The sequence below is a fragment of the Alnus glutinosa genome, chromosome 4 (genome assembly GCF_958979055.1).
Source record: "Alnus glutinosa chromosome 4, dhAlnGlut1.1, whole genome shotgun sequence".
Taxonomy (NCBI): domain Eukaryota; kingdom Viridiplantae; phylum Streptophyta; class Magnoliopsida; order Fagales; family Betulaceae; genus Alnus; species Alnus glutinosa.
Genome location: NC_084889.1, coordinates 24,322,111 through 24,340,871, shown reverse-complemented (window position 1 = coordinate 24,340,871; position 18,761 = coordinate 24,322,111). Strand labels below are relative to the sequence as shown.

The 18,761-nt window shown below is 36.1% G+C and overlaps 2 protein-coding genes across 4 annotated transcripts; one reads left to right on the top strand and one right to left on the bottom strand.

Annotated features, from left to right (window-relative positions):
- The first annotated feature begins 222 nt into the window (after positions 1–222).
- On the top strand, positions 223–9,415 carry LOC133866638 (uncharacterized). 3 transcript variants are annotated; one of them, XM_062303227.1, is made up of 11 exons: positions 223–573; positions 991–1,043; positions 1,342–1,584; positions 1,809–2,043; positions 2,891–3,060; positions 4,130–4,272; positions 4,482–4,659; positions 4,819–5,398; positions 5,830–5,942; positions 8,641–8,896; positions 9,104–9,415. In XM_062303227.1, exons 3-11 carry the CDS (start codon positions 1,394–1,396, stop codon positions 9,329–9,331), a joined length of 2,094 nt encoding a protein of 697 aa, XP_062159211.1. In that variant the 5' UTR covers positions 223–573; positions 991–1,043; positions 1,342–1,393; the 3' UTR covers positions 9,332–9,415. The 3 variants fall into 3 exon arrangements, with proteins under 3 accessions (XP_062159211.1, XP_062159210.1, XP_062159213.1); XM_062303226.1 differs by lacking the exon at positions 991–1,043; XM_062303229.1 differs by lacking the exon at positions 991–1,043 and having other exon boundaries at positions 225–573; positions 8,653–8,896.
- A 4,999-nt stretch (positions 9,416–14,414) lies between these two features.
- On the bottom strand, positions 14,415–15,083 carry LOC133866224 (VQ motif-containing protein 20). Its single transcript, XM_062302763.1, has one exon. The coding sequence runs from the start codon at positions 15,081–15,083 to the stop codon at positions 14,415–14,417; it is 669 nt and encodes a 222-aa protein (XP_062158747.1).
- Positions 15,084–18,761: the final 3,678 nt, after the last annotated feature.

Sequence of the window (18,761 nt, the reverse complement as noted above, 5' to 3'; positions counted from 1 at the left end):
AAAAAATAAAAAAAATAAAAAAATTAGCATTTTTAGTTAATTCTTTGATAAGTGTGAAGAGATACGATCATACAAAGCCCAAATGCTCAAATCATATTTTGATCCTGAGTTCAGTGAGTTGTGATCTATTCCTCCAAATCTAGAGTCTCTAATCTGACTTGGAAACTAATTTAATCCGGTCAAACATGAACACGTACTCATTATTCCCTGTACCCGTCCTCTTCTGATCCTCTCCCAACCGCGAAACTCGAACAGGAAAAGCATCAGGTGATGAAAGCTCCTTGATAACGCTCTCTCTCTCTCTCTGTCTCTCTTGATCGCTGTGCGCCTTTTTTTGTTCTTATCACAACCCCCATTCTTTTCCGTCATGACCCCCATATCACGAAAGAACACTGAATTTCTCTTATGGAAGTGCCCGAGATGATCCTCCTCTGCTCTATTAGTATACGAGAGCCCTTTGAGTTTCGCAAATTGGTGTAATGGGTTTGTAGATAATGCTTCTGTGCATAAATTCCGAGATGGGTTTCTTGAAATGTTGCAGAATCCAAGAGGAGTCTGAATATACGTTCTGAGGTAAGTTTCGTTGCGGTGAGCTTAGTGAAAAAGTTGTTGGGATTAGATTGTTGATGGATTTTGGTTCTTGGGTTTCGAATAATTTCTTTTTTAATTACTAATTCGCCATGGGTTTTTGTCAAGTTGAAGAGGTCGGTAGTTTTGCTGTAAGATTTGATAATTGGGATTTGTCAGTGTTATTTTGAGTTTTATGTTTCTGTACCTTATAGAAGTTGTTGGAATAAGGCTATTAAAAGATTTTGGTCATTGCGTTTTGATTTTTAAGTAGAAACGGGGATTTTTTTTCTTCCATGAGAAATCCGTGATGGACTTCTGGCAAAGTGAATGATTAAAAGTTACATTACTCAAATTGATACTCGCCATTTTGAACAAATTAGTAATTTAGTAAGTAATATGGTTGTTCGTATGAAATTGCAGGCAGTTTAAGTGGTGTATGGCTGGTGATGGGGCATCTACTCAAATTGTATTGAGTGAGATATGAATTTTCTAAGAAGTAGCATATATTGAAAGTACTGTGGAGAAATTTGTTTTTATTTTTTATATGATATCCGCGATTTTTCTCTAATACTTTGTTTTTAAATTAAAAGGCGTTTACGTGGGTAATCTATGTTGGTTCCTGTTTAAATTTTTTTGGCAATGAAAGTATCACCATTGGAGAAATTTGATGCTGTGATTAAAATGAAAAGGGCATCTGTACGGGTTTCATCAAATGTAGCTCACTTTTACAGTGGTATTCATGTTTCTAATTGAATGCAAGAATTGTGACAGGCAATTGAGTGGTGGATTTCAGTTAGACGAGATAGTGGATTGAAAATTGGAGATGGCTGTCGCAAGCAAAACAAGAATTATGCTTGAAGGTCTGGTAAGAGAAGGATCATTCAATTGGTTGCTTAGCAAACGGAGTTCCTTCAATGATGAATTTGAAGAGATGGGAAGGTCTCCATCTGCCGAGAGGAATTGGATACCGGAGCTTTCTCCAGTTGCAAATGTTGTGGTTCGTAGATGCTCAAAGTAAGTTCACCACTGTATCTTCTATTCTGTAACTTTGCAAGTTTAGTTAATAATAGATCTTGGAGAAATTTCTTCCAAGTGTTATTTGAAACTTCTTTGTAATGTTGTGTTCTTAGTGTGAATATCAGGCATCCTAACTTCATTCGAATCTATTTGTTATGGCACAACTATGTTCACTATTTATGATTGATATTTATGCCAACAATGAAAACCAAATGATGCAGAATCCTTGGTGTTCCTTCGGGTGAGCTTAAAGAAAGCTTCAATGCGGAGGCTGCTGAATCCATAAAACATTCATCTCGGTATGCTAGAAACTTGTTGGAATACTGCTGTTTCAGGACACTAGCTTTGTCAATACAAGTAACGGGTCACCTAGCTGATAAAAGGTTTCGACGCCTAACGTATGACATGATGCTAGCTTGGGAGGCTCCAGCTGCTGCCAGCCAACCTTTACTTAATGTAAGCTTTGTTTGTTCAATTAAATTGTTAATTCTGCAGCAGAACTACCCTTTAACCATGTAATGTGGAGACCTCTCTTCCATGTTATAGATGTAATATATCTTTCTCTCTCTCTCTCTCTCTCTCTCTCTCTCTCTCTCACACACACACACACACACACACACACCCATGCACATGCACATGCACACAATGTCAAAGCACATCATACGTTCATCCACCCCTGTGCCACAGTAAACCCATACACACAAATCATAGTCTAGCAGGTTTGCGTCTTTTCCTGGACTCTTTAAATGTATAGTGATTGGAACTTCAAATGCAGATAAAAAAAAAAAATTACTTACTACTACAATTTGGGCTGCAGTGGAGGCAGAGATGGATAATATACAATTTATATTACTGACATAGCCCTTATTTGATCCCATGCAGCCATGCTGTCCAGACTAATTAATCTATTGATCTCATAGGGTTAATCTTCATTGTGGTTGAAGGCATCTTTTTTGCTGACTATCACATGCTTAGTTTGCTAAACTCTTGCTCAGTTTAATTTCCTTGAACCTGACAATAAATCGTGTTATATGTGCTTTATTTATTCTATACCTTTGTATGAAATCTTCTCTCTCTCTCTCTCTCTCTCTCTCTTACACACACACACACACAAACACACGCTCACACACTTTAGTGTAACTAATGCTGTGGTTTCATTACTAGAGGCTCGGCTTGAACTTTTTAGATCAACTTAAAATAGTCATATTTTTGTTATTTCTGCAAGCTATGGTGTCTTTAGTGCTCTGGAGTCTGTTGCTTCTTGACATTGATGTGGCCATGTATGGGCAACATTTACCTGCAGGTCGATGAGGACATGTCTGTTGGGGTAGAGGCCTTCTCACGAATAGCTTCAGCGGTCCCTCTTATTGCAAACGTGATTATTAGTGAAAATCTTTTTGAGGTGCTTACAAAATCTACTGGTGGTCGGCTTCGGTATTCCATCTATGACAAGTATTTAAGTGGACTAGATAGGTAATTCCATGTCCATATTTATTTGCAACTGCTTGCTGTGATTACTTGTGTAAGGAATCACTATCCTTTTTTTTATTATTATTAAAAAAAAATTTATGCCAATCTAAGCTATTCCTAATGTGGATGACCTTGGAGATAATTTGAATTTATTTTTCTTCATTCTCTCTCTTACAGTACTTTCAGTAAACAGGAATTGCCTTTTTTAGTTCTTGTGACAACCATTGTTTCTTTGCAATGTTTTATCTACTTATTTTAAATGTTCATGGACAAGTGAAAATGTTGTCGCTATCTCAAGCTTTTATCTTGACGGCTGAAACAACCAAACAACATGATTGGAGCTTTCTAACCAAATTATAGGATGAAGCTATATGATGTGCTAAATAGGCTTACAGAATTTCTAGTAATAGGCCAGATTGATAATGGAAACTTTTATGAGGATGGAAAAAAGCCTAAAAGAACTTTCATAAAGAAAATACAATGGCTGTATTGCCTTAAATAGTGATGAAGTCCTTGAAAGGACATTGGAGGCCATGTCACATAGATTCAGGAGCAATGTTTCATGTTTCTGGCACCAATTGTCTAGCTAGGGCTATATCTCTTGATAAGTTTGATTGTGGCTTTGTACTTTTGCCCAGCACTTGGCTGATTTGTTGGACGTGGTGGATAATTCAGAATATGGTATTTGTTTCCCCATTCTGGAGTGGTTGATATATTCATTATTCAAGACATATGCCATATGGAGATAGAAGTAAACTACACTTTAGAGAACTGAGAATACAGAAGGACTTCAAGGACATCTGAAATTGATGAGGGCCCTAACCTTCATATGAAAATGCTGATTGAGATAAACTGTATCATCAGGAATGCGATCAATGATTCTGCTCTGATTTGGTCATTGACTTCCAAACTCGAATTATTTCTAGTATATTTCACTAAATCTAATAAATCAAAGTTTTGACTGTTGTAGTTTAACTTCAAGTTTATGAAATCACTGAGTATGTACTAGGCACACTTATATATTCTTAAATTTTGCTTCTTTCTTTTTCTTTTTCTTTTGTAACGTTTGCAGAGCTATTAGGAAAATGAAGACCCAGTCAGAGTCATCTCTTCTTTCTGCTGTTCGATCATCAAGACGAGAAAAGATTCTGGAAGTGGATGGAACAGTCACCACCCAGCCAGTTCTTGAACATGTAGGAATTTCTACATGGCCTGGTAGGTTCATGAGATAAAGAGATTCTGTGAATAAATTTCATACACATCTTTTTTGGTAGATAACATATCCATGTTGACTGTTGCCATGATGTTATCTACTCAATTTAGTTTATGTCAGCATAGATTATATAAAATAGGAGTTTAAGGATTCATGTGTATAAAGTCTCGTATATGGTCATTTTTATATGATTATTGTTGTGTGTGCACAGGTCGGTTAGTTCTGACAGACCATGCACTTTACTTTGAACCTCTCCGTGTTGTGTCTTATGACAAAGCAAAAAGATACGATTTAGAAGAAGATCTGAAACAAGTTGTTAAACCTGAGATGACTGGACCATGGGGTACTCGACTTTTTGACAAGGCCATTTCCTATAAATCAATTTCCTTGTAAGTCATGATGCATATTTGTTTTTCTCATTGCCATAAAATATTTATTTTTAATTGTTAGCGCTCAATCTTATATGTACTATTATTCCATTTTGTTAACCCTGGGTATCTTCTTTTGCACTATATTGGCCATTGACTTTTTATAGTTTTCCCTTGTAGATCAGAATCCGCTGTCATTGAGTTTCCTGAACTTAAGGGGCACCGTCGCCGTGATTATTGGCTTGGAATTATCCGTGAAATTTTATATGTTCATAGATTTATAAATAAGTACCAGATCAAGGGAGTTGAACGGGGTGAAGCACTTTCAAAGGCTGTACTTGGAATTCTGAGAGTACAAGCCATTCAAGATATTTGTTCGAGTATTTCTCTACGGTGTGAGACTCTTCTGATGTTTAATCTTTGCGACCAACTTCCAGGTGGAGACTTGATACTGGAAACTCTTGCAACTATGTCAACCTCCAGGGAGTTGGACCGGAGTAACAATTCTAGAGCTGGGGCTGGAATGTATTCAGTCTCTGCCTTGGACATGGTTTCTAACTTAGGGTTTGTGTTTGGAACAAATTCAAGTAATCCTAATGAGGCTGGGCTTGTTGTGGGTGAGATAGCTGTGGGAGAGATGTCTTCTTTGGAAAGAGTTGTTAAGGAATCTAAAAACAACTATGAAAAGGTGGTCCTTGCACAAGCAACAGTTGACGGAGTTAAAGTGGATGGCATTGACACAAATTTGGCAGTGATGAAGGTACCTGTAATACTGGCTTAAACAATGTATATGGTTTTTCCTGTTGGCTTTGGTTGCTGGGCGCTCACTCTTCTTTGTTGTTCTTTTTCGTTTCTCAATTTAACTGAAGATAAAATCAATCAATCCTAAGGATTTGGCTGAAGGAAGTTACAGACATGTATATAATTATCAAACCCAATTAGTCGGCACTAGGCATTATTAAATCTCTCTCTCTCTCTCTCTCTCTCTCTCTCTCTCTCTCTCTCTCTCTCTCATTGGTGAAATAGATTGAATAAACTTGCGTGATAGCCAACTGTGCTTTTTTCCCATCTATCTTGGCTCAGCAGTATGAATCTGGATGTACCATTCCATCTTCTCACTCGAAAACCGAGTAGCTCCAACTTCCCTAAAATAATATAGTTTTAACTTCTAAGTTTCTTTTGCACTTGCAGGAGTTACTCTTTCCTGTAATTGAACTTGGAAAGTGCCTTCTATCTTTGGCATATTGGGATGATCCTGTGAAGTCTTTGGTGTTCTGTTCAGTTTTCAGTTATATAATTTGCAGGTAAAACTCTTTTTCTGAGTGATTAATTTCTACATTACAGACTATCTGGTGAGCTGTCTTCCCAAAAGAAACAAATAAAGAAAAGAATATCCAGTGACAGTTCAACATAAAAATTTGAATCATCTGATTGGTGTAATGACATAAAGCCACATGGCTGCCAGTAACTTGTCACAACTTGAAACTGGTTTAAAATTCTTGTACTACCAAAATGAATATATTCTAAAGGTTACATCTACAAAAGGTGCATCATAGGTTTTTTAAAATCTCAACTGATACACTTTTTTGATAATCTTCTCTGAAAAAACTCTGACAGATTAAGCCTGCCTTTTCCTTGATAAGATAAAATTAAGTCAGGCCTGACATGCCCAATCACAGTTCTAGCTCTCTAGCCTAATAAAAAGAACAAGAAGAAAAGATTTGTCTGAGAGAAGCTGAAACATCCATCATCATTCTGGTTCCATTCATTTGAAGGGAGAATATTTTGAAAGGCCTTAGTACTTCTGGATGACATGAATAACAGCCTCCAAATATCAAAAGTGAGTTGCTTTCCTTCGTTTGAGGACTCAATGTTGTTGAAACTTGTGAAGGGGGAGAACTGATGGAAAATTGATACATTGCTGTATACCAGTAGCATCTTACTGGAAATCAATCTTACAAAATAACATAAGGATGTTGCTATCCTTAGTTTTGTATGACCATAATGTTAGAAAGTGAGATAGGCGTGGATTTTAGATAGGTATGGCAAAAAGTCACATTATGTTCTTCGAGACAGAAGTTGTACCTCACTTTTCATACATATATACACATGCACAAACACACTTACAAAATCATGGTGAGCTACTATGGTGTACTTGTGTTGAATTGTTATGATATGTGCAATGTCTATGAATCTCACTTTTCATACATACACACATGCACAAACACACTTACAAAACCAATCTCTTTCTAAGGAACATGCTTCAAAACAAATACTGGTAATATACCATTTGATGTTTAAGAGGTCAAGGGATCCGTGATTGGTGCATCCTAAATTGAGTCAGAATTATATAGTAGTAAATAGATTAAATGTCCTTTACTTTGTGTGTGAGGGATTTGTTCAGAATTGTGTATCTACAAGTATGTTCAAGATGTTGTGGGTGGTTCTTTTGAAAAACGTGTTATTGCACTCCGTCTGCTCCTTTAGAATCAGCTTATCTTTTGAATGAAGTTACATGTCTAAGGAAGCAATGAGTGGTACAGATATTATCTCCACAGCATTTCAAGTTTTCTTTAGAGAAGCTTCAACGCAATTCCTTATGGGGTGGGCTAGGCGAAGAGTTCAAATATCACTTTGTGAGATGGTTTACGGTGTGTACTCCGATCTCTAAGGGAGGATTGGGGATTAGAAATTTGTTAAGGTTCAATTGTGCTATCTTAGGTAAATAGCTTTGGTGCTATGAGCTTGAGAGAGAAGCTGGGTGGAGAGTGGTGGTGGATGCTAAATATGGGAGTTCATGGGGAGGTTGGTGCTCTAGGGAGCCTGTTGGGGCGTATGAGGTGGAGTTGTGGATGAATATTTTGAGGGATTGGGGGAAGTTTTAAGTCATATTAGATTTGATGAGGAAGATGGTTCCAAAATTAGATTCTGGCATGATCTATGGTATGAGGATATGGCCCTTAAGGAAGCCTTTTTGGGTTTATTTGGTATTGCAAGCCCAAAGGATGCTTTTGTTGCGGCTCACATAGATATTCCTGGAGGTTCCTTTCAATGGAACGTGAGCTTTGTTAGAACAGCTCATGATTGAGAAGTGAATGTTTTTGCCTCGTTCTTTTAGGTGGTGTATTTAGGGAGAGTGAGATGGGAAGACGAGGACAAGTTGTGGTGGGTCACTTCCAAAAGAGGGTTGTTTGGTGTTAAATCCGTTACAATGATGATTTGTAATGACAGTTTTTGTTTCCTCTGGAAGAGTGGCGAGCTAAGGTTCCATTGAGGGTGGCCTTTCTTGCTTGGTCACTAGCCCTAGGAAATATCTTTTCTATGGACAAGCTCCAGAAACGGCGCATCATTGTGGTTGATAGGTGTTGTATGTGCAAGAAGAATGGGGAGTCTGTGGATGTGGAATGTTTTCTTCAATCGGTTTGGGCTATCTTGGATTATACCTAGACGAGTAGTCGATTTGTATATTTGTTGATGTACTGCTGGCAACACTCGGAATGCTGTTGTGTGGAAGATGGCACCTTCATGCCTTTTGTGGCGTCTTTGGAGGGAAATGAATGATAGAAGTTTTGAAAACAGCGAGAAGACTTTGGATGTGATTAAGTCTTTATTTTTCAACACCCTGTAACTTTGGACAGTTGTTTTTGTTTTTTCTTTGGTGATTAGTTTTTATGAGTCTCTTGTTCTTTTTGCTTCTACTAGCTAGGTGGCTTATCTTGTATACTCTTTGTATACCTAGGGATGCCTTACGCTTTTTATAATATCTTAATTACTTTTATATATATATATATATATTGATGCATATGAGTCTATTTGTTTATTTATATGGTTGATATATGGTTGGACTCCAGTGTGATTTGAAATAATCATTCAGGTTCTTTCTACAAACTCTCATGTGAGAGGAACAGGGTAAAGTGGGGCTTTGGGGTTTTTTTTGGATGCTTTTTCTCATGGTTCCCTGCATGCATCAAACTGGTAGATATCTTTTCTGATATATTACAGCATGCGTTTCAGGGGATGGCTGGGTTACTCCTTTGCTCTTACATTCATCTTTATTGCGGTTTTCATGGTACTCACCCGGTTTTGTGGCCAAGGAAAGCCTATTGATGATGTTAAGGTGATGGCGCCTCCACCGATGAATACAATGGAGCAACTTTTGACCGTTCAAAATGCCATTTCTCAAGCTGAAGGACTCATCCAGGATAGTAACATTGTTCTTCTCAAGATAAGGGCCTTGTTGCTATGCATTTTTCCTCAGGTTTTTCTTTCTTCCTTTGTAATGACTTGCTTCTCCTCCTTTTATTTTTCTCATTTGCTTCTCTTCTGATCCATTATAGCACGAAAAAAATCTAGTGCATAGCATTCTTTATTGTAGACCATAATTTTAATTTTTTCACTAATTTCTATTAGTAAATCTTTCTCTAGCACATTGACAATACATGCTGCATATTTATCTGTTCATCAGGCAAGCGAAAAATTTGCAGTTGCTCTCTTGATCACAGCCTTGATTCTGGCCTTCATTCCTAGTAAGTACGTAGTTCTTCTAATCTTCATGGAAACTTTTACAAGATATTCTCCTTTAAGGAAAGCAAGCACAGAGAGATGGATGAGGAGATTGAGAGAGTGGTGGTTCAGCATACCAGCGGCTCCTGTTCTCCTTGAAAGAGAAAAAGAGGAAAAAAAGAGGAAGTGAGGCTGTAATTATTAGAGTTAGTGATATGATGTAATAAGTTGTAATAATGTGCACATGTTTCTTTAATGATTTTATTTTTTTAAATTCGTACATCTTGTGACAATAAAAATTAGAAACACAAATAGGACAAAGAATGTAAAATAGCAGATCTGGCTTCTTCGACGGAAAAAGATAAGTACAGCAATCATTCGTCGTCTAAATCAGAGGGAAATTTTTGCCACTCCTAATCCGTAAAGAAAAAAAAAAAAAAGTTTTCAGAAATGCTTCCAAACGCTTAGCCGGAAACATCCTATTAGCAACTGAGTGGGCACAGTAGTTGGCACATCTTGAAATCTTCGAACTTTGTAGCATTCTAATTCCGAAAAAGAATGGGGTTGAAGGTAGGAATTTGCAATCAAGGAGGCATGGTCACTCAGAGAAGTGGCCTTTGTTGATGGCCAAAATAGTGAGTAGTGAGTCCTCTTCAAGATGGAGAGAAGAGCAGCCATGGTGGACAGCAAGTCGAATGGCAAGGAGGAGTGGCGTTGCCTCCCACATCGAGGCTACAGAGGATAATTTTTTGGTGCAGGCAGCAATAATCCAACCATTATTGTCGCTGATAACGGGAAGTCACGCATGAGGGTCCCAAGCCACGGACCACCAATAGAATTTCCAATTCCGGAGAGGGAATCCCAAACAATTTCGTTAGACCCACCATGAGGAGCATGTGAGCAGAAAATGAGCCATGGATGAGAGAGGGGTTTGAGTAGACAATTCAAGAAATATGAAAGTGGCTATGGTTTATATGTTCAACTTCTACCTACCAAACTGCCCATGAGACCAACCAGGGAGGGGGGAAATGGATCAAAAAAGGGAAAACCCATCAAGAAAACAGAATTTTGGGCAGTAGAAGGGGTGTCTTTGGGTTGTAATGTCCGAGACATTACATGAGAATTTGAGACGTAAATTAAATTAGAAAAATAATTAGAATTGATGTAACGTCAAAAAAAATGCTTAAAAAACACTTAGGGTCGAATCCGGATGCTAAAATAGGCTCGGATAGACGTTCTGTGTGTTGCGTTCGCAACACCGTCTGAACACCTATGGGGACACTGGAGTCAGTGTGTTCCCCATCCGCAGTCTGTCCGAACCCTATTGCAGACATTGAGGTCAGTAGGTTTCCGTTCAATACCTGTTTGGACACCTATGGGGACGCTCAGGTCAGTAGGTTCACATTCGCAACTCATCCGAACATCCTACGGGACGCATGCGAATCAAAATATGCGTGCGTTCGGACCTTTAAGTAACCTGTCCAAACGACACCTGAGAATATATGCGAGAATGAGTTTATTTGACTCATTTCTTCGATTCTCTCTACCTTTCCACACGATTTTCTTAGGGTTTTTCACTAAAAACCGTAAATCCACGAAAGTCTAAACTCTATACCTCAAATCCAACCTCAAAAACGTGATCTACGCAAGAGAATCTACGTTTTGACTGATCGTTTTAAGGTAAATCGTTAAACTCGTGTTTTTGAAGATTTTTTGCTAAATCTTGTCAAATGTGAGTTTAATCTTTGTTGTTCTCTAAGTTTTGTGCAATTTGGAGCTTTTTAGATTTCCCAAACTCCGGGTAGTGTTTGGGTGAGTTTTTTGTAAGTTTCTCCAAATTCTAATTTATGGGTATTTGGTTTAGATGGTATATTATAAATCTAACCCTAAGATTTTCTTATGGGTTGGTGATTCTGGTTAGTGGGTATGTGTTTGAAACCCTAAAAATTTTATGGGTATTCCAACAGTGTAACTCTTAAGCAATTCAAGTGCTAATTAGAGTGTTTATAGTTTAATGTGCTAAATGGGTTGCAATGTGTTGTGTTTTTAGTGAAAGATTGCAAATTAGGCTTAGGAGTTCGTTGAGAGCCTATTGTCTACACAGCCACTGTGAGTATTCTATTCACTGAGAAATGTAATTTATAGAAATGTAAATAATATGTGTTTTTCTTACCGAACCAACAATATGTTAATGATATATGTTTTTGATGATTTAAGTAGTTTCGAATATGTTGAAATTATGGCATTGATATTATTGCAAATTGGAATATGAGTGTGAAGTGTGATTTAATTGTAATTTGAATGTTTAACTGTCTGCTGCGGTTGGGATTTTTAAGCATACAATTTGTGATTGTGAAAGTGGTATATTGAACTATTTAGTATTTTATGAAGAAAGCATAATTTAAAGGCATGAATAATGAAATGAAATATATATATATATATATATATATATATATATATATATATATATATATATATATATATATATATATATATATACATTGTTTTAAGCATGAGGTATAAGTATATGACATACAGAACTTGGAACGAAGTGGGAGCTCACGTTTCACAGGAAATAGTAACTAGTGGGGGATCACGTCCCATGCTATTTGGTCAATGAAACTGGGAGCTCACGTCCCAAAACAAATAGAAGTTTGCATGAGCATGCATAATATTGTTTTTACGAGTGTAATGTTTTCATGATATGCTATATGGTAATTTTATGCTAGACGTATTAGTATGCATATGAATTTTAATGGAGAATAACATATGTATATTTCTATCGGCTAATTGCATGTTTTAAAAAGCATTGAGCTCGGACGTACATAGATGTTCACATTGCCCAGAATTAGAAATGCTAATGTCTTGGTATAGATAAGCGAACTGTCATTTGTTCTTCAGCAAAGACGTGCTTGAATAATAGAGTTCCGCTCATGTGCATGCATGATCGAACTGATGCATCAAATGCACTAAGCTTCAATGTCCTTAGATATGGTGTTGCCTATTCCTAAAAATGCGGATATCCTTATATAATTGGGCAAGATGCTATTGTTTTCTTGTTTAAGGCATATGTATATGCGTAAACCCTTAATATTTGACTTGGTATTTGACTCCCTTAAGTGGAAACAGTGTTTTTGAGGCCATGTCTGTGGCCAAAAGTCCGAGTTTTACTCTTCTGGTGTGAAGGGAACACGCTTACAAGGTATCTCAAAATTTTAGTCCTTACGAAGCCCCATTAATTAATTATTGATTAATATCCACGTTTGGTCAAATGTTGGGCATCCCTATTTTTTATTAAGGCAAAATGGGAGTTCAAACTTTTTTTTTTACCTCTTTTTGTTCTCGAAGCTTTTTGATCAATGTGGTGGTTCAAAACTTTTGCAGACCCTTTTTTTTTTCAAGCTTAATTTTGAAATTTGCGTACTAAATAATAATTGAAATCAAATTTCAAAAATCAAACACCGCTCTAACCATCTTTCCATTTTCTTTCTTTATTTTTACTTCTCAAGAAAAAAAAAAAAAATCAAAACATCACATCAATATTTTTTATTACTATTGAAATAATAATAATAAAAACACTGCAAAACAATTTTCTTTTTCATTTTTTCATATAAATTCTTTCTAATTTGGGTTCGTTTGGGTTCGCGATTTCAAAAAGTGCGATTTAAAATAACAATTTTAAAATGTGTGATTTGAAAAAATTGATTTTTAAAAACGTAGTTAAGCGATTAGTAAAATCGCAGTTTAGCATTTAAAATAGTAAATTAGCCTTTAAAATTTTGAGTTTTTAAAAAAGCATCATCTTACCTGCAACTGATTTTTTATGTTTTCAAATTGCAATTTTTAAAAACGCAGTTCCCAAATGATTTATACTTTGCGATTTGGTTTAAAATCGCACTTATTGTCTATGAAATCGCAATCCCAAACGCACCATTTATGTCACATCAATAAATTTTTATTACTTTTCAAAACAAAATTCACCTAAAAATCTTTGCCAAACACATCCTTAAACTCGGAATCATTGAAAAAAAAAAAAAAAAAAAAAAAAAAAAAAAAAAAAAAAAAAAAAAGGGCATACCAGGAGCTCGTCATAAATTCAACTTTATTTTAAAAACATCAGAAAACGTTTTCTTTTTTGTCAAGGAAAAAAAAAGGTCAAAGTTTTCGTCTTTGCAAGAAAATATGAAATTGTGTAAGACAACTTTTTCACAATTATAAAAGAAACCCAAGCCGTGGGTACAAATCAAGTTACGAGTTATAGTTTAAAGAATTAGTTGCAATACTGGTTTTTTTCGTTGGCTTAAATTATGAATCACTCTATGTGGTATTATAATTGTAAATTACTCCCTGAAACTGTTTTCTATCCACCGAGTAAACAAAGTCAGTTAGTAGATTACAATACAAATTATATTTAGAGGTTGTTTCACTACGTAACAAACTAACGGATTTTGTTAACTTAATGGACGAAAAACGGGTTTAGAGAGTGATTCCCAATTATAGTTTATCACAATGACTCTCCATAAACTTTTTGTACCACAAGGAGTAATTCGTATTTAGGCCAACTCCAAAGACCAGTGATACAATTATCTCTAATTTAAAATTCAAAGTAGTTGTAATGGTATACAACAAACCCTTTCCCGATACTTCTTCATTCCCATTTTCTATCCATCTCTACAATTTATTAAATTGTCGTTTCAATCTTATTTTGCAGATTCAGATAATAATCAATAACGCTAACATTACCGTAAAAATTTATGAGGAATATAAAATATGGAGGGCAAAAACGGAAGCAAAGAGAGAGAATTTGAAAGATTGATGAGTTTGAATTCCATCAAAATATACTTGAAATCAAAGGCATTAACAAACAACTCAACACACAAAATTACTTTCACATTTACATCAAATCCAATAGAATTGCCATTAATTGCGTTAGATTCATATGAACTCATTAAACAATCACAAGGGAAGAAAAGAAAAAGGATAAAAACTACAGCCATATGAATTCATCATTTAAACTGAGAAAAAAAAAAAAAAAAAAAAAACTACATAGAAACAACTTTCATTTCCTTTCCTTTCTTTCCTTTTTATTCTCGCCATCTATAAACAATTAATAAAAAAATGATTTTTTTTTTTAAAAAAAAAAAAAAAAGAAAAAGAAATTCTATCCCATAAAACTAGAACTTTTATTGGAAAAATAAAAAAAAATCTTCAACAAAAAGGAAAAATTGGTATTTCAAAAAAAAAAATCAAATCAAAATTATTAAAAACCTTGTTTAATACTCGCGGAACTCGTTAATCCCCCTAGTCATGCCATGCGTTAAAAACAAAGGATCAGTGTAGTTATAGAAAGGTTGATTGGAGCACAAGAACTCAGTTGAATTCGGTGTGAATATCGGAATATTTGTCATGTATGCATTTGGAGGTGGCTCAAAAATAGGTGGCACAAAACAAGAATTGATTACTTGCCCCACATCACCTACACTGCTACAATTCTCGTCGGTAATAACAGAAGACGACTCGTTATCATCATGGTTTCCTAGTACAATATCCTTGCTTTTGTTCTCCTGATCCGAATCCAACATTTTCAAACTGGCATTATTGTCCGATCCAGAATTCCGATGATGATCATGCGGCGCTGGGACCACGTCGTTGTCTTCGGAGTGCGATAGCCCGGTGAGTTTTTGCACCAAGGCCATGAAGTCCTTAGGGTGCGTATGGATTACCTTCGGAGAATGGGTGTAGATTATGACCGGATGGCGCTGTTGGGGCTTGTTCGACCCCATTACGCCGTTAATGGGCGAAGGCGACGACGTTGATGTCAACGACGATGACAATGACGGTTTCTTGATGAGATAGGAGTCCTTGTCAATTTTGAGGGGAGGTGGGCACAAGGCATTGTTATTGATCATGTCCCTCTTTGCATGGAATTGTGCAGGGCTCATGATTTGAAGGGTGAGTTCAATTTTGGTCTCCTGGTTATGTGGAATTTGTTGAAGCAAATTTAGAGGGTGTTGTTATAATGGGTGATGAAAGTAATGGAAGAGAGGGCGATACGTAATATTTATAAGGAACCATGGGTGTTCTAGTCCATGCAATGTTATTGTTCGATGAGTGGATCGAGAAGCAATGGTGAGTGCCACGTAAGTGGAGTGATGGGGATTGTTGGGTTTGCTGGGGGCTGGTTTGGTCATTTGAAATTAGACATGTGCTCGAAAATGCTGTAGAGAGAGTGGTAACAGGTGGCTGACCGTTGGGGGAGGGGATGTTGACGTGGCGGAAAACGAGTGGCTATCGGGAAGCAGTTGGTGGATGGGGTCCTATGTGTCCGGAGGATTAATGCTACGGATGAGCATTCTACACGCAATTTTTTTTAAAAAAAAAATAAAAATACAAACTCAAAAACGCATGCGAGTTTATTTCTCCATTTTTATTTTTTTTTTTCCCCTCTCTCTCTCTCTCCCAAAACTTTTTCCTCCCCCTCTTCCACCCAAGTAGCGCCGGCCACCACCAAGCAGTGGCTCTGCCCACCACCAAGCAATGCCGCCACCCACCATCCGGCCAATCTCTCTCATCGTAACGTGGTTTGGTCGCCTCCACCCACTCACCACGACACCATCTATCTGCTTTTCTTTTAATTCTTTTTTTTTTTTTGGGTTCACTCTTCTTATTTTGTTTCGTCTGTTCAAATATTTTACCTTGTCATAATCCTTCACTTTTTTAAATTTTGTTTTTGATTCCTTTAAATACTAATTTCAGATACCAAAATATGCTAGCAACGAACATTGAGAATGGGCATTGCTTTTATATCAGATTTGAACATTTTAATTCAAAACGGATGCTTGGTTTAAAGGTCTTACTTCTGAAATTTCTGAACTTTAGAGGCTTGCTTGGTCTGGGTTTTGAAATTTATTGGGTTGTATTAGAACTTGGACTTTTTAGGTAGTTGAAGTAATTACAAATACACTTTTCGATAGATTTTGAGATTCACTTTTTGTTTTTACTGGATGGGTTTTTTAAATTGAATTTTGTTTTAGTAGAAAAATTTGAACATTGGGGAAAAAAATCTTTATAAAAAAAATTCTTCATAAAATTTTGAGGTAATTACGATTTCCTTATGAACTACTGATCATTGTCAACATGCCACCACGAACTGATACATCAACCAAAAGAAAGCATGCAACTACCATTTTTGTATCTTTACCCGCGTTTCGTTAAGGAATCTTGTTAAATTGGACGAAATATTCAATTTTTAAACGTTAAATTTTGTTTAAAGACAAAAATACCTTTAAACAGTAATTTAATAAAAGAATATGTATATTATATATATATATAAAAAAAAAAAAAAAAAAAAAAAAGAGAAAAAATAGAAGGGGTGGCTGCTAGTGGTAGCTACCCCCTTAGGGGAGGGGGTTGGCCTGCGAGCCACCCCAGGGTGCATCTGGGGTGGTCGCACGGCCACCCCTAGGTTCGGAGGTGGTCACTAGCCACCACTAGGAGTGGCTGGTGGCCCTCCCAGCTTGAATCAGGGTGGCATGTTGATAATGGCCGATAGTTATATGCTCTTTTCTGGTCGAGGTGTCAGTTCGTAGTGACATGTTGACAATGACCGGTAGTTTATGGAGGAAAAAGGTAATTACCTCTAAAATTTTTCTTTTCTTCTTATGGATTATTTACTCATTTTTCTTCTCCTTGTACATTTGATTGAAAGCTTTTCACGTTGCCTTTGAAATGATATGTTTGCCATTTTTCATAATTTTGCTCATATGGGTTTGGTTACTCATTTAGCCAGGAAAAGATGAAATTTTTTACGTGATAATTGCATCACTGGTCATTGGGGTTAGCCTAAATTACAAATCACTCCCTGTAATACAAAAAGTTCATGGAGGGTCCCTGTAGTAAACTATAATTACGAATCACTCCCTGAACCTTTTTTCGTCTACTAAGTTAACAGATTCTGTTAGTTTGTAACGTCATACCTAATAGGAAATTGACACGTGGTCACCCCAGGCCTAGGGGATGCCGTGTGTCAACCCCCAAATGTGGTCGGGCCACTCCCGGCAACCACCTTTTTGCTATTTTTTATTTTTTTAAAAAAAATAAAATAATTTTTAAGTTTTATTTATTTATATTTTTTTTATTATAATAGACACATGTCGATTTTTTATTGGGTATGACGTGGTAAAAACTCTAAGAAAACAATTGAATAATTTCCTGCGATTTGTTTGGGGTTCACTTCATTTTTCACGGTTCGATGTCATTGCCAGTCCGACAGCCCCGTAAAGAGCCAGTATGAACGAGTAGACTCAATAATTTGGAACCCTTTTGGCCATGTGGTGCACCAAGGGATGCTTCTAAATGTGTTTTTTTTTATTGCAGCCCATGAAAAACGTGATCCAAAAAAGTCCATCCATTTCACGCCTAGTTGCCATAAAAAGGAGGAATGAGGGAAAAATAAATAATAATGGACCCTCATTTAATGAAGTTTTGGATATTTAATATCCTCATTTTTCATATTTATTTATATTGAATTGTTTTAAATAAAACAATTGGGCCAGGGGAATGAGATTCTTAAGTGACTCATTTCTATAAATGATTAGACTTAGTAATTAATTTCTAAGGGTTTAAGCAATTTTATTGCTATGGGCTTAAGAATTAATTTTTATGGATTATTGGAATTAATTCCAAAGGCTTAAGTTGAGATAAATGAACATTGGCCTTTAGGGATTAAACCCAAACCCACACTGAAAAAATATATAGTAAATGGATAAAGTAAAAACATATTCCCAGATACATGAGTAGATATTATCTCCCCATTGGCCGAATGATGCATGGCCAAAAGGAGATGATATCTCCCCTTGGCTGTGCACTATTATAGCTAGGAGGAGGAGTTCAACTGCTCCTATAACTCCTATGCTATCTCAGCTACAGCTTTTGAATTATCTCTTAATCTTATTATATGAGTAAATCCAAGTCTATAAATAGAGGGCTATAGTGAAGTATTATTTACTAATTTATTATTTTAAGTTGTAAGTCCACACTCACGATCATATTCAGTCATCGAAGAGAAGATCTAAAGGTTGAGTCAAGAACACGAAAAACAAGTTCTTTATCATTCAACATGAAAGCTTCAAAGTCAACTAGCCCATATAGCCAAGGAGTGGCAGTTTATTATTAAACACGTTCAAGTACTCTAAACATGTTTGTTTAAAATATCTAGCCTTGTTTATCTTGAAGAAAATTTTTAGGATCGGTAGTCCGCTGTGTCTAATTTGATTAACACATGATCCCTAACACATATGGAGTTGAACTATGACATGATTCTCTTATTATAACATATATTATATCTATATTGCATTCATAATTATTTTGTCAAATGAGGAACTATCCTTGTTTATCTTGAAGAAAATTTTTGGGATCGATATTCCGCTGTGTCTAATTTGATTAACACATGATCTCTAACACATATGGAGTTGAACTATGACATGATTCTCTTATTACAACATATATTATATCTATATTGCATTCATAATTATTTTGTCAAATGAGGAACTATCAATTTATATTGCTACATGTAATTTATATCTTAAACATCTGAATTCAGCATATGATATATAACATGT

Coding starts and splice junctions, on each gene's coding strand:
- LOC133866638 (XM_062303226.1), top strand. CDS start 1,394: ATGGCTGTCGCAAGCAAAACAAGAATTATGCTTGAAGGTCTGGTAAGA. Junction 3,061..4,129: donor TATTTAAGTGGACTAGATAG/GTAATTCCATGT, acceptor TAACGTTTGCAG/AGCTATTAGGAAAATGAAGA. Junction 4,660..4,818: donor TCCTATAAATCAATTTCCTT/GTAAGTCATGAT, acceptor TTTCCCTTGTAG/ATCAGAATCCGCTGTCATTG.
- LOC133866224 (XM_062302763.1), bottom strand. CDS start 15,083: ATGAGCCCTGCACAATTCCATGCAAAGAGGGACATGATCAATAACAAT.